Genomic DNA, 15,776 nt, shown 5'->3' on the forward strand with positions numbered 1-15,776 from the left:
AGTCAGTGCATAAATATGTGTGTGTCTACGGTAGGTTTTAGTCTGTGTGCACAAACAATTTGTGCCGTGGCATGAAAATGTGTTTCGTCGTTTTATTTATTTTGTTAAAAACACAGAACTTTAATTGTATTTTGTACACTCAGTACAGTTGTATTAGTTATCACTGAAATCTCCCGTCATTTATTATGGATCCCTGGCAGGCGTTGCTGATCATTTCAGTTATGGGAAAGCAATAACATCATTTTGGTGGCTGGCGAGACAGTCTATAGTGTCCAAAAAGTCCCAATTGTGCCAACGAGTGCAACACATAGTCCACTACGGAAAACTTACTATGTAGGCAGTAGGGAATGAGTGTGCATACTTTTTAATGATTGGGTGTTACTAGCTTCCAGAAATTAAAGGAAAAATGCACCAAAAACATATGAACCAAATTTGGCAGATGAGGAATTGGAGACCTTTATTTAAAATCTGGAACTTAATGCACCATAATGATTGTTTAGACTTTAAAACATGAACTCTTAAATGTGATAAAAGGAACACTGTCAATGCCATATTCATTAGGAGACAAGCCAAACGGAATCAAAAGATTGGAAGATGGTAGAATTATTGTTCTGTATGTATTACCTTTTTTTATAAGAATTTCATGAAGTCCAAGTTTGAATATATTTTCAAAGACAAGTTTACTACATCTTGTTTGAGCTTTTATTTTGACAGGGGCTGAAGTGCTCACTAAGTCCCTTAGAGGTGTTGTCTTTCCTGAGTTTCACAGGCACAAAGGAGCCACAGAATGATGACTAAGCAATAGAGAGAGATGATAAAGGACAATGTGTGTTTTCAGATATGAACACAACAATGTCAGTAACCCACTGACCAAGCAACGATACAACTACTGTGACCTAAATCTTATATCGGAGTCTGTGTTCAGTTAGATAACGAACACTGTGGACAGTTGAATGTAAAATACTGCACTTAGATGATGAAACACACAGAAAAGGTTATGACACGCTCACTCTGATTATACGGTACATGTGTAGGTGGATGTTTTTCAGACGTTTACAGAGACAAACAGATCTGTTATTCATGTACAGAAAAGACTTTAATGATTGATAATAGCTCCTTTAAGTCAGCCAAGATTTATGAACAAAAACAAAACAGTAACACAGTTAAGTCTTTAGATTTACCTGTAGGCCTAAGAACACACACAGATACCAGGGTGGGGTGTCTTCTATAGTATAGATCATATCCATCCTCCTGGCGTCAATACTGTCTGTGCTGTCTAACGTCTCAGACATTGAGCTCTGAATAAACAATGACACAAAAGAAAAAGGATGATTATTTCATCACAGTCATATTTTCTTGACATGTTTACCTTGTCCTATACCTTTGTCCTTATGTGAAGGGTCAAAGGGAATAGTCAAAGTAGAAAGAGACAAAGGGATAAAGAAAGGATGAGGGTAAAATGCAAACACACAACTGTATTCTCTCAGTAAAGGAAAATGCACAGTCATCATTACAACGACAAAAGAGCAATGGACAGGAAAGAGAAAAAAACAACATGTAGAGAGAGTAGTCAGCCACAAATTTTTGTTTTTTTTAAATATCATCAGCATGTCTCTGTAGTAGTTACACTGCAGATGAGTCTGTGTTTTACTGTTTGAAAAAGTATTTAAGTAAGCATGATTGTTTTGATTCACAAAACAACATACATATATAAGTTAATTGTGTTGGAAATAAAACTCACACTAAAAGGTACTGGAACTTTTAGAGGAAAATACATGAACGAAGGCTGTTCTGAAGATAAAACTGAAAACTGGTCATGACTTATTGGACATCATAGTTTCCCCTTGCTCTGAAGGCACATTAAAGAAAGCTAGTTCATTATATTGAGTTTCCCTTCAAATTCAACAGTGTGAGATCAGAATTACATCTTGTTATAAAAGCTTGTTATAAACAGATCACACACACACACACACACACACGCACGCACACAAACACGCGCGCACACACACACACACACACACCTGATGGACCCACCCACTAAAAAACTGTTGCAAGAATAACACATTTCTAGCAATTTCCATTACTCAAATTATTTTATTCTAAGTGAGAAATCCTCCAACTCTGCTCACGGTTACTGTTGCTAAGGGGACGATTATATCTCTTTGATATCAGCCACACTGTCTGTTTACTCTCCTCTCTGCTGTATGAGAGCTGCTGACTCAAGCATTTCCTACAGCCTCTGTTGAGCTTCACGTTTAAAAGATGCAATAGAAGAAACACAAGCTGATTTAGAATCTTCTTCAAAACGGTTTCATAAAACACAGCAATAGTTTTTTTTTATTTTTATCTATGAAATGTAATAAAACAGCCACAGTGAGCCTTCAGGGGAAACAGACAGGAAACCCGCAATTAGTCAGCGAGGAAAAGTGCTCTCATGCTCTGCTACTGTGTGGAAAACTACTCACACCATGTGACTTCTTTTACGGAACAACGCAACTTTGTTTGGTTGCTCCGTTAACTGATACAGCAGTTGGTGTTTGCTGTATTAAACCACACATGTTGTTGCTAAGGTAACCAAGAGCATTGCTACTGAAAACACGAGGATTACATCCTCTATGTGGGGGAAAGGTGAGGGATTCTCTCGTGTGATTATGAGTAAGCTTTTTCAAACGACTGTGCGTCATTCTCCTAACATAGAAGCTTATTTTGCATTTTAATAACACTCTGACTCTGACTAGTGAAATACACAAAAAAAATGTCTCTTGATTTACCTTTTCTGCTCCTTGATTCTCTTTTGTGTAGATGGCCATTAGCTCTGTGTTCTCAGTATCCTGGTCTCCACTTGCCCCGCCCACTCCGTTGACCACCACCTTAACACAGCAACAAACATATACATACAGTTAAGAGTTTTAATATATCCTCCTTTCAGTCAATAAAGCAATAGATAAGGCAATCTAAAAGGACAGTATGCCAGAGCATCCTGGACCAGACAGCAGATTTATGATGACACCTGGTATTCTGTTTTGGTTTGCTTACAAAGCCACAGGAAGAGACAGGTGAGGTGAAAGAGTGTGGCAGTCAAAAACAAAACGAACAAACAAACAAACAAAAAAAAAGATTTGGCAGCATGAAAACATGTGTGCAGACTCATGTTAGAAAAAGATTTACGGCTCCTTTAGTATCTGAAAAAGACTTGATATGTAAAAATTGACCTGAGGGCCACGTTGAGGATTGATGGGGGTCCACCCCTGCTGAAGGGGATTCCCGCTGAAAAAACTTGACTGCTAACTGCTTGAATTTCACCTTCACCATGTTCACACTTCATTAACCACAAGTGACTAAAAGAAGTACAAAAGTACAGAATTTGAGTAAATGTTTCTGGTAAATTTCCACTCATGGATTTGGATATAAAAATGTGTATGAAAACAATGTTTTGTGTGTTTTTGTACATGGCGTTAATTTTGGCTTCTGACCTTAACACAAAAGAAACTACAGAATGGTGGGGCAGCAGCAGCATGTACCAAAAGGCTGTGTGTGTGTGTGTGTGTGTGTGTGTGTGTGTACCCGAGCCTGCTGCTGACAAAAGTAAGTTCCAAGTAAAAAGAATGCCAAATCTGAGCTTGCTAGTCAAAGAAAGAGTGGAGGAGTACGGGAGGAGAAGGATTAAGACAGTAATTATACAGTTGGGTGGATATAGACCAAACCCTGTCTTTGTTTTTTGTTTGGCATGCCCATAACACGTCTATGACAACGTTTAAAAGAGTCATGTACCGGAATTGGGTAGAAATCTGCTCCATGCTTGCTCTCCTCTTCATATTTTCCGCCCTCACTGCTGCTGTCCAACGACTTGGAGGTGGTATTCTTCCCCACACCCATGCTCGTGTCTTTGTTGTCCTCCTGTTCCTCCTCCTCTCTCTCTGTCCCTCCTCTGTCTCGCTCTGATGTGAAAACTGCAGACGAATCCTTCAGTCCGATAACATCGTCTAGGACTGCTTCACCTGCTTGGGGGAAAAAAAACAAAAAAAAACAGACAAACCGAAAGAGATTAACTAAAGAAATAATTTGACAGTTTTATGTATCCTAACCTAACCAGTTTATTGACTGATCTCAGGTTGGGTAGTTTGTCTTTGATTCTCCAATCTGAAAGGCTAAAGAATATTAATCGATATTCTGTTTTTTGGCTAGATTTGTTTGCTTTTCCTGATTTTTCAGTCATATTTGAGCTGCGACAGATTATGTCGGATTATTGACCCCATATGCCTGACAAGGTGATGAATCAATCCAGCATTAGAACAGCTAATAAAATGTCTGATCATAAACTAACCTTTTAAATAATCTTTCTGGGAATTAAGTCGAATTTGTAGCATTATTCAGACAGGAATAATAATTTTAAAAAGTCTAATGATAATGGACAAATTGTTTCAGTAGTACCAAAGAACAGAATAAAGAAGAGCATTCTTAGTAAAACATGGTTACTTGCTGCCTACACCAATCATTGCCAACATGTCTCACAGGCACAAAAAGAGAGGAGGTAGGAACAATATAGAGAAGAGAGATTATGCAATGGGCAGGGCAGAGTAGTGAAAAATGAACAGTAGTTTGGTAGAGCAGAGGAACAGAATGAGAAAAGAGGAGAGATGATGGAAAATGTACAGGAGGTAGAGAGAGAGAGAGGACAAAGACAGTTTATCCTCACAGCTATGGTTCTGCATCTTTTCATTTATGATTATATGTTTAACTTTTGTTCCTGTGAAATCAAAACCTTGAGCTACATCGTCTGCTTCCGTCCCCATCTCTTGGCTGGCAAACCTTTTTTGGAAGAGTGAGTGCATTTTTTTTAAATGTATCATTAAGTGTCACTCCCTAAAAAGGTGCAAGAATCCCAAGTATGAGAAAGTGAAATATTGCCAAGATCTAAGCGTTGAGAGCTGTCACTCAAATGTCTGGCAAACCCGATTATTAGAAATAATTATGTTTCAGCTGTGTTTGCATTAAGCCTTGCTGCATCTGGTCATCCTCAAAATTGAGAAAGCATTGAAGCTCGTACATGTATTTAAACTGTTTTAAATAGATACACAGACAACGTTTTTAGGCCTAGAAATGAAACAAGAGCTGATCATTTTCCTGGGACATTGCTCATAAAATATATTAGCAAGCATTGTATTTATTGTAGGTGTGGGATTTTACTTTGTCTCCAGACAGCATGAAACAGTCACATACTAACACAACCAAGTAATTAAAACTGGAGCACAAACCCGAGAACCTCTGTCCAAATTTCTCCTGTAGATTAGTTAGATTTCAAAGGCCACTTTTATTTCCCGTCTGGTAAACTGATTAAAGTATCAGAGGATTATACTGCATTTATGTTTTCCATCATTCCAAAAATGTACTTAAAATTGGGAAACATGACTATGGAAACTTCCTGACAGAATAAAGATTAAGACACTAAACAAGTACTCTCTGAGCTAAAACTATAAAATATGTAGGTGTACTACAGTGAAAGAATTCTTCTCTTACAGATGGAAGTCACACAGTGGGTAATCAAGCTTTAGATATCAGCAGACAACGTGTCTTAGGCAATAAGCCTGGCACCAATGTTCAGTGCATTAACACAGCTCAAATAATGTGTTGTTGTTGTAACAAAGTCAAAGCCTTGAGCAGACTCATGTCCTAATCCAGCACATGAAGCATATGTCAAAATCAAACAGCAGAAATGTACTTCATCATCAGCGATGACTGACAGGTTCATTCAAGAAGTAATGTTGCAACACAAAAGACTATTTCAGTGTTTCTTTAGTAATGCCCTGAATGTCAACCTAAGCCTCTGAATAAACAAAGAATCTCAGATGGATAAGAGTGAACTTGTGGTAAAGCCACAGCAGGATCATGTCCCCTGCGTCACACTGGACTGTTATGCCAAGCTTTCATTTCATGATTAGAAAGTTAATTTCATTTACTACTAAGAAGCAGAGTTACCCAACCAACCCCACACACACTGATCTTATATGACAGTGGTATCAATAAAAAACTTGATAAAGATTTTTGTCCTGAGTATATGACCTCATATAAGATATGTGTATACAAATCAGTGAACATGTCTCACAATTACTTTGAATCCACGTTAAAAACAACTTTAACACTAGAAAGACCAAGGCAGTCATTTTGACTGTTTTTAAATTTTGCAATGTAATAACTTACTTAAAATAAAACCTATGTAACTACAGGACCATGACTTTTCCTAAATGTGTCTATATTTTATTCTAGCATTGTTATTTTATCAAAAACACAAAAGAGTTTTGAGTATTTCTACCTTGATAGTCCATAGCGGTCATATTGACTGCATGCATTATAGCCAGTGTATCATTTCAGTATTTGCTACTTTTTCCCGCTCTTGAAGGTGCGCATCGCCGTTGCCTAGCAACTATTGTTTATAACGCTCGAGCCAAGGAGGAAAGAAAGCTTACCCGCCTAAAACCATATAGAAAGAATAGGAGACATACATTTGAATTAATCAACATTGAAAAGGCAGAATAGAGTAAATTAGGATCTAATTTAGAACAGAATAGAACGAAATGTCAGGAAGGAGGAGGATTGCTGCCACAGAGGCTCCAGAGCCTTGATGAGGCAGAGTCTGATGGAGGCGCAGGTTCGGATACAGAAAGTGATGTCTCCTGGTCTCTCGAAACTTCATCTGACACTGGCTCTGAGATTGAACCTGAGAATGATACAGAGATCGTTCCCATTCACAAAAAACGCCGGCTGCTGTTTCCGTGGTTGTCGATAAACTATTCAAATTTCAAATTTGTGTCCTGAAGTTTATTATACCTTTCACAACATTACAGAACGATTTATTCTTATATTTGATATTGATTATTGAAATTATATGCAAATAATTCGTAAACAGTCAAAATGACTGCTATGGCCTTTCTAGTAGTGATAGAATGCAGGTCTAGTATTAAAACCAAGAATTTGATTGAGCTATTCTAAAACTGTAAGATCTGTGATTCTAAATTAAACATTAACATTTTTTTAACAAAATATGTTGTTTTGTTTAGTTTTTTAACAAAAAAAGTTGACCATTCACTGTCAGCTCTGACAAACTTCAAGGAACAGTAGAGGCCCACCAACACTATGTGCCCTGACACCACCTCTCCTCTGTGTTATATTTCCTTCTCTATGCATTTTCCTTCTTTTTTTTCCCAGAATCTCCTTTCCCACCAACTGCTTGCAGTGTAAAATGTTGGGATAGGTGTAATACCTAGTTGACACATCCCATCACTCCTGTCAAGCTGGGCGGCTGGGAGCATCTGTGTGGAGGGGCAAGAAAAAGAGGGAGAGGAAGAGAGAGAAGAAGAAGAAGGCGGCAGGAAGGCAGAGCGGAAAGAAGAGACCGGGGAAGAAGCAGAGGGGAAGAGGAGGTACAGTAGGAGGGTCAAGGATAAGGAGGAGGAGGAGGGAGGTAAGACATAAGTTAATTTGACAGACAGCATTTAAAAACATGCAAAAGTTAGTGTGTAGCGTTACTGATGTGTTGAGTTTAAGTCAGACTCTCAATGAAGTGTAGATTTAGAAAGGCAGTGAATTGTGTTGCAATTAAGTTTCTAACCTATAGAGGGTGCCTGTTATTTAAGGAATGATGATAGATCTACAAAAAAAAAAAAGTCTCACAGGTATATCCAACCAAAGTACACCTTACACAGAAAAAGCACAATTTGAATGAGTATTACATTATTTTTTTGTCATGAAAGAATCAAGCCACTCTCCAAGTCATGCTTTACATGCTTGTATTTAAAAATCAATCCTTTAAGAAGACAGTGGTATCCAGCTGTGTTAAGGAGAATTTGGCAACAGCAAGCAAAACGAGCAGCAAGAAGATCATACACGTTTTAAGCCACATATAAGGCTGGTCACTGACCCGACTTTTTCTCTTGGGTGAGTCTGAATTCTATCCACATTTCCCATCCTGTCCCTAATGCATAATGCATGTAAAGCAGGCAAATGATGCTTGAGATTATATAAGTGGCATAAGTAATCAGATGTTGATCCTCTTTTGAAAGAATCACTCCTCTAAGAAAACCTTTATTTTCTTTCCTTTAAAGCTGCTGTCTTATTTGATAGCAGCTGTACATTTGGTTACTTCAGAGATAAATAATAATAATCATTTTTATTGCAGTGTTTTAAGTTAGTCATGTAAAGCCTGGGTTACCTTAGAAACTATTGTACAATTATAGTCATTATAATGTAGAAATCAAAAACACTCAAATAAAATTCAGTCAAAGTCAGTGAATATGTTGTGAAGCACATGACAACAGAGCACATACAGTAACTGACATCAAACCTAATAGCCTGAGTCTCTGTCAATACTGACAGCTAGTTGTGAGATGTTGAGCATGACAGAAAAATATCCCAGCAGCCCTTGGGTCACTTCAACTGTGATGCGACATGAGCCGACACCAGAAGAGCCAGGCCTTAGAGACAGAGACACTACTCATCTGTGTTTTATGTCTGATGATGTTGAACATGAACACACATACATCGCATAGATCTACAAATAACTTCAGACAACCAGAAGAACAACGGAGAGAAGAACTGAAACTGAGTGATTATGTAACAGATTGGACATCTGCAGGTTTCATACATTTAAAATAACATCTCAAATTAAGAGCAGAGAAAATGTGTGTGTTTGCTTGTTAGGGAAGGGATCAAACACACAGGAAAGTCACTAAAGAAAAATGAGAGCTTGGAGGAACAAAGACGCTTGGGTGGTAATTTTAACTCATCCCAAAATATGCAGGATGGTGGACACCAGTTACCGCCTGGATCTATAACCATGGTAACCTGATCTGTGCGCAGACTTGTATCATATTGTGCATGATAAATTAAAAAAAGGAGATAAATTATATTATAGTTGTGGCATGATTCACTTCTAGTGGAAATAATAACTTTTGCATTACAGTATAGGGAAAAAAATTATATTATCATGATTATATGGCATGTGTTCCCAAAACGCAAAATGCTGAGTAAGACATTTTGATACGGAATTATGTCGAAAACCAGAATATTATGTGCATGGCAGATTGTCTTAAAAACATGGCAAAATGTTACCACATTGGTGACTTCAGGGAAGCAGCAGGATTTTTTCTTTCTTTTTGATCTGTGGATTTATTTCTAACTCTTCTGTCATCTCCTACTCCCACACCGGTTGGAGGTTACTGTCAAGCTACGCTGTGTCATCTTTGAAATGTTTGTATTTTAACTTTGGACATGAGCAAATATGGACAGACACAAACTTAGAATTAGGAACACTGACACTCCCTTACTCAGACAATCAAATACTACAGATGATCAGAATACTCACTGAATAATTTTCATATTTCACATTACTTAACTCATAATCTAAGAACTTACAGATTCAAGAGTCACAAGCTAAACAATAAATAAAAAGTAGATAAACCAAAACACCAGCAACAATGCATCACAACACTAACTGACAGAATCGTTTCCAAAATGGGACAAACTATTTATTAAATCAAAAACTGGGTCAGGGGTGGACGTTAAGGAATACCTACGACCTTAACGATGATGATGATGATGATGGTCTCAACATTATTGATGAAGATGATAATGACGATGGTTTTGTTTGATAACGATGACTTTTAAGATGGTTTCTATACTGATTAGAGCTCTCGAGAACTGCCTCTGGTCACTTCCTGTCAGCACCTGTGTGTCCAATCGGACTCAAAGCTGATCGTTTGCTCTTACTGACATTGTTTCCTCTTTTTCTAGATCCTTGCTTGTGTTGTACTTACTCTCTGATGTACGTCGCTTTGGACAAAAGCGTCTGCTAAGTGAATTGTAGAATTGTAGGTATGTGTGGAAGTAATTCGCGTTAGTGCAGGAAAAACTAATGATTACAAAACCCTCACCACTGTCACATCATATAACTGACTTGAATGTTTTAAACTGTAAAATAGGTACATGACAGGTAACTGTCAAGATTGACAACCCAATGAACACTTCTGGGAGCTTCAGAGCTCTTTCATAACTGCTACAACACCGGATCAAAAAGACACCTGTGACATAAACCAAAGTTATATGTGTGTAACATGTAATGACCTGTGTGTGTGTGTGTGTGTGTGTGTGTGTGTGTGTGTGTGACACGTGTACAGGTTAGGTGAGACAGCATTTAACACACTACATGTAATGGTACATGTGAGGGTTTCCTATTTCACCATGAGGGGCGCTTGTAAAAACGGCTGCAAGGTCATGTTTACATTGGTCAACTTTCCGTCAGTGGAGGAGAGGTGAATGGCGATAAGAGCGTTTCAGGGACAGCAGGCTGCTCACTTGTCTTTCACTACGCAGAAAGACAAACTACGTCATGTGTGTCGTTGAGATTCAAGCTCAACTATCTTATTGTTTAGTGTAAAAATGTTCAAATGTGCTTAATAAATACCATCAAATAGCCCAAAGTGACACCATCATATTGTCATAAGTCTTTTGAATGTCTCTTTAATCTTTCTTTTTCTAGCACTGTGTATATTTTTGATTCACAAATTATGAAAATTTGCATTCACACATGTATTTGGACTATTTCTGTTACGGTAAGTGCTGCCCATCTGCACAAACGATTCCCTGGGGATTCATACAGGTGCTGAAAAGCACCTTATCAATACATATTTAATTTACACTACTGTAAGCTTGACAAAAGATCAAATCCTCAAAGGTTTGGGGGGGGGGTCTGACAGAAGAGCCCTATAAAAGTTGTTAAATATTATTATTTATTAGATAACCTGGTAAAGTTTGAAGCTGAAACACTTAGCCTTTCATCTCAAGAGCCAATCAAGCAATTGCCTTTTTTTCCCCCTCATTCAAACAAGTCAAGTGGATTTCAACCCCAGATACATGTGCACACATGCATGGACACATGTAAGTATTAAAATTTTTCATGGACAAATAGAGAAGGAAGAAAGTGCACACGTGCGAGATGCTCTGCTTTCATAACTCGATTACGTCATCTGAGCAGATCACTGGGTGCATGAGTGTTTTTGTCTCGTGTTTTTTACTGTACACACCTTAACTAATGTGATATTTGTCTTTACTTTTCTCATCTAAAGAGATAGAAGAACGTTTATAATGAAAAGAAAGGACTGCTTTGGGCTCAGGCTCTTACTAGTGAACATATGTTGTTCACAGAGGTGCATGATCAGCAGCTCTACTAAATGATCTTTCTGAATGATAGGAATAGTACAGGCAACAGTTTGTCAGTATAATAGTTGGCTCTTCACCAACTTAATGTCTCTGGCACAATTGGAAATATGTCTGCTACTTCAGCACCATGAACAGCTCCGAGGGTTTATGATAGCTACTATACATGGTTGAGCCATGGTCAGGGTCAGGGCTCGTCACTTTCATAAAACCAAAACAGATAAAGGGTCAATGACTTATAACTCTGCCCCAGCACGCTGCTACTGTACTTAGAATGTGCGTAGAGGTTGCAGATGAAGATTGCATTCGAAGTTTAATTAAAAGGTAATTAAGTCATCTTTCAGATAACAATTAACTTGAACTGTGTTGTGTCCTATTTTGTACTATCTGATCTGAAGCCAGGATAATCCTGCTTTCTTTGGCACGTAAGAGTTTATCAGCAGGTGCACGCCCATGCTGTGCTGGACAAACACATTTCTCACTTGAAGAAACCAAAGCAGCAGGAAAGACAGTTCGATTTAGATCAAGAGAATAGAGATGTTCAGCACTTCCAGTTCACACGCCAACACCTACGCCCACGCAGCATGCTATCAGCAGCACATGAATGGGCGTTAAAGGTTAGCTACAGAAAAAAAGAGATTGTTTTTTTGACTGTTGTTCTTAGACATAGTTGGCCTTAAGTGTATCATTACACAATTCTTACAGGTCCTTCCAGCACCCACAGGCTAAGACTTTTTCATCAAGCCCAGCAGGGATACTTAAGACTTAGAGGTATCCATTGTTGCTTGAAGTATATTAAATTCTTTAAGTCAACGTCCAGCTGTTACGCAGAATGGAGGAACCAGTTACACTTCTGAGTCCAACAAATGTGAACACAGATCCTTCATATAGTCCGTTAACAGCTTTATTTTATAACCTGCTTGTCAGACCTGACATGAGACACCAACTGTTTTTATACAAAACAAGTTACTCAGTTACATTAGATGTGGGTCGTGCCAGTTAAAATGTTGTGATTGTACTCCATTACAGTGCTAAATGGGTCAGAGGCTGTCTGTTAAAACAGACTGTAGTTCTAAGGTTGTAAGATACAATAAATAATTGTTATCTGTAACATCAGTTATTAAGATTTTCTCATGCATAATGTTAGAGGGAATTTAAATAATGACCTACATGGACACACAGGGCTCGACATTATAACTGGCCTGCTGGCCCGGACACATGATTGAAAGCCATCAGGCCACCTGATTACATGTTCCTCTAACCTGCTTGGGCCACTTGAAATGCTGACTTAAACAAAAAAGATATTAACAAATCATTCATTATTCCTCATTGTTTTACTGTGATACTTGTGCTTTGTCATATATTATTGCGATACCATCTTTAAAATGACTGCTACAACAGGTTTCATAAGCACCCGCTCTCGTGAGTGTGTCACAGTTGTAAGGCAACAGCTGCCCACAGCTTCCCTCCGGTCACTCCCACAAACAAGTTCACCAAACTCAGATTGTACACTCAGACCCGGATTGTAGCGCAGGTTTTCTCTGTTGAAATAGTATAGTCATGATGCTTTTGATGTCTTGTGTGAAGCACTTTGAATTGCCTTGTTGTTGAAATGTGCTATATAAATAAACTGCCTTAAAACCACCTGTTTTCGGCAAAAAAACTTGACACAGTATCAACATTTAATGAAAAGAAATTGACCAGAAGAGTAGAGGGAGAGTGACAGAAAGACTGAAAACAGAAGGGAGAGGAAGTTCAAGCAGAAGGTAATATGGGATTAGGTCAGCTGAGAAATATTGGCAACGGTAAAAATAGATGGCAATACCGTCCAAAGTTAAAACTTTGACTTCTGACGTCCACAGCAGAAAATGAACAACTGAGGTTACAGTATGTTGCTTTTACATATAATGAGAAAGCATCTGTACAATGAATGAGGAGCTAATACATTTTATGTTCAAGATTCTATCATATTGTCCTTTATTCATGTACCGTCCCAAAGCTGTTGTCCATCTGTAGTCTACCATCTGCATGAATCTAAAGCTGCCCCAGAAAAAAAGATTTCCTAGTCCATTGGAAATCATTGGGAGGTAATGATCATGAATTTGTGGGACACTGTCCGTTGATGTTGTGTGTAACAATCCATGAAAATCATGTGCTTCACTGTATCCACCATACAGCTTACTTTTCTTTAATATAGGAAGACTCGCTCCCCAAAAACCTACCAGACTGCATGAAATGCATAGGTAACCTACAAGCCAAGGCCCTGAAAGCAGAAGCCAACCAGTAAAACAACAGATGGTCTAACAGACACCTACCATTGCAAAACAGAACCTGCCATGAGATTTCAAAAGGTTGAACATTGACTAATGATGCTTAAATGTTCATGAGCACATGAAGTGGTCATGTACAAAGTAGGGGAGCAGTGTGTCAGGAGATTAGCGCAGCAGTAGATTTAAATAGTGAGTGCAACACTTGATACTTGATTTATTGCTAGAGCTAAGACTTTGTATGGCACCATCTTGTGGAAGAGTGGTTCTCTGCCAGCTCCAATGTATCCCTTTTTCAAAAGACACCCATATTTTCTGATGGATGACCTCCACTACAAAATCCTGCAGACAAATGTTGTGGTTCATGTGACGTTTGTTTGGAGAAGTGGGGACGAGACAAACAAAACAAATTAGGCTCAGAGAGATAAAGAGGCATCACTGGGTGAGGCTCCTCCACAGCACAGAGCTGATAATATAGCAAGGAGATGATAGAGATGAATGAGAGCTGGTTCAAGGTTTTTGACATACAAGTCACTTTGCTCTGCGTATCTTTCAAACTCTATACAAACGTGTATTTTATTCTATATTGCACTTCAACAGAGAGCTAAGAGCGTCCTTCAAAGCTCCAGTCAGACTCGATCGTGATTTAAATATCTGTCTCAGATTAACACACACATGCACGTCACAAGTCAGGTAAAACAAGGAATTTGAAGAAGCCAACACTGGCTTTATGAGGAGATGGTGGCAGATGTTTGACATTGTGCCTAGTTTGTTTAACATGTTGAAACTTCTCAGCTAGTATTCTCTTCATCATGACCCGCTTAACACAAAAGAACAGACCTTCCACTGTATGACAGCAACTGTTAATGTGTGAAGGTTTTCTTCTATAGTATACTTTAAGTTTATGGATCATTGTTAAGCAGATACATCGTTCAGAAATAACTGAAGGCACAATGGTATTAGCTTCTTAAAAGTGTAAATACTCCTGAAAACTAAAGGAACATTTAACAATCAACATAGTAGCTGAAGACTTATTTTCTCTCCATCAATTTAATAATCGCTGAAGCAGGATAAATAATACCACACCCACACATCATACAGGACGATTTGTGGTTCACGTGAAGCGTCTTGGTAGAACAGTGAACGTTACCGATAACTAATAAGGCTCTGAGAGATAAACAGACATCACTGGGTGAGGCTCCTCAGCCTTCAAGATAAAAAATAAGGTCACAGCGGTCTACGTTCTGAACACTGAAGGTGACCTGTGAAGGACGAAACACATTAGCGAATAGTTTTTATAAAATTCCCTCTGTTCCACTTTCCAAGCCTAGCACCGTTCACCAAATGGCTGTTCATCATGAGTCTGGTTTTTCCAGAGATTACTGCCTCTTAAATGAAGTATTTTCTTTTGCTACTGTTACTTTACTAAATGCTACTTAGTGCTCATGATGGACCAACGTTGGGTCTTTGTAGATAAACAATGAGTAATGTCTTTACCTGCTTTTTGTCAAGTGTCTGGAGATAAAATTTGTTAAGAATTGGCCTTGTATAAATCTTCGTATTTTTGCTGATGCCAGCTTTTCATATGTGAAGATTTGACAAGTTACAGTCTTCTTCTGTAACCAATTAAATGAAACACCATCATTTTTTTTATCAAGTTGGTCAACTAATTAGGTTACACATTTTATTAATATTGTGGCCTCTGTAACGTGACAATGTTCTGCATGTCTCTGTTTTATTATACTTTAAATGGATTCTCTACAGCTGGTCTAACTGTTGAGAAGACACAATGAGGAATTGAAACATCTGACCTTGTTCTCTGGGAAGATATGGGCAGCTAATTAAATTTATACTTGCAGTTCTGGACACTTGTGCACTTAACGGTCGCTTTACGTCAGTGATTCAATTTAAAAGGTTGAGCGCATCCAGTCGAGCCTTAGTACTTCTCGTCACTTTAACTCTTCTTTCAAAAGACTATGGAAATGGGCCTTTTAAAAGCAGTATTTCAGTAACAGCTCTAACAGTTGTCCAGTATACTTCAAACATTTACAGTAAGTGCTTGTAATATTTTGTTTTCCAGAGTTATGTTTTAACAGGACACTTAAGAAGAAGTTGATAGCTTCTTTTAGCTGACGTTGAGTTCAAACTCTGACTGTGGGCATATGTTGAACATCCCCAGTTCTTCTCTCTGTTACTGAGTGTGTAAACAGTTTACATATTTTCCATTATAATAATATTTGGCTATTATAATATGCATTTTTGAGGGGATTGTTAAATCTTAACTTATCTACAAATCAGCCG

General features: G+C 38.2%; 2 protein-coding genes across 4 annotated transcripts in view; one reads left to right on the forward strand and one right to left on the reverse strand.

Annotated features, from left to right (window-relative positions):
• Window positions 1-15,776, reverse strand: part of slc23a2 (solute carrier family 23 member 2) — a 39,515-nt gene that overhangs the window by 17,092 nt on the left and 6,647 nt on the right. Inside the window, exons 1-4 of one of the 3 annotated variants that reach the window (XM_061038617.1) lie at window positions 7,259-8,567; window positions 3,772-4,001; window positions 2,772-2,870; window positions 1,182-1,298 (exon numbers count right to left, since the gene is read on the reverse strand). In XM_061038617.1, the coding sequence (XP_060894600.1) occupies window positions 1,182-1,298; window positions 2,772-2,870; window positions 3,772-4,001; window positions 7,259-7,490 (678 nt within the window). In that variant the 5' untranslated portion in view covers window positions 7,491-8,567. Of the gene's footprint in view, window positions 1-1,181; window positions 1,299-2,771; window positions 2,871-3,771; window positions 4,002-7,258; window positions 8,568-15,776 lie in introns of those variants that run through there. The other 2 variants (XM_061038619.1, XM_061038618.1) reach the window with 2 other exon arrangements.
• The window catches only part of fahd2a (fumarylacetoacetate hydrolase domain containing 2A), an 84,485-nt gene continuing 81,792 nt past the window's right edge, over window positions 13,084-15,776 (forward strand). The window contains exon 1 of the mRNA XM_061038624.1: window positions 13,084-13,099. The gene's annotated coding sequence lies outside the window, so the exon portion shown is untranslated. The remainder of the gene's footprint in view (window positions 13,100-15,776) is intronic.

This window comes from Labrus mixtus, chromosome 5 (genome assembly GCF_963584025.1).
Source record: "Labrus mixtus chromosome 5, fLabMix1.1, whole genome shotgun sequence".
In the NCBI taxonomy this organism is placed as follows: Eukaryota; Metazoa; Chordata; class Actinopteri; order Labriformes; family Labridae; genus Labrus; species Labrus mixtus.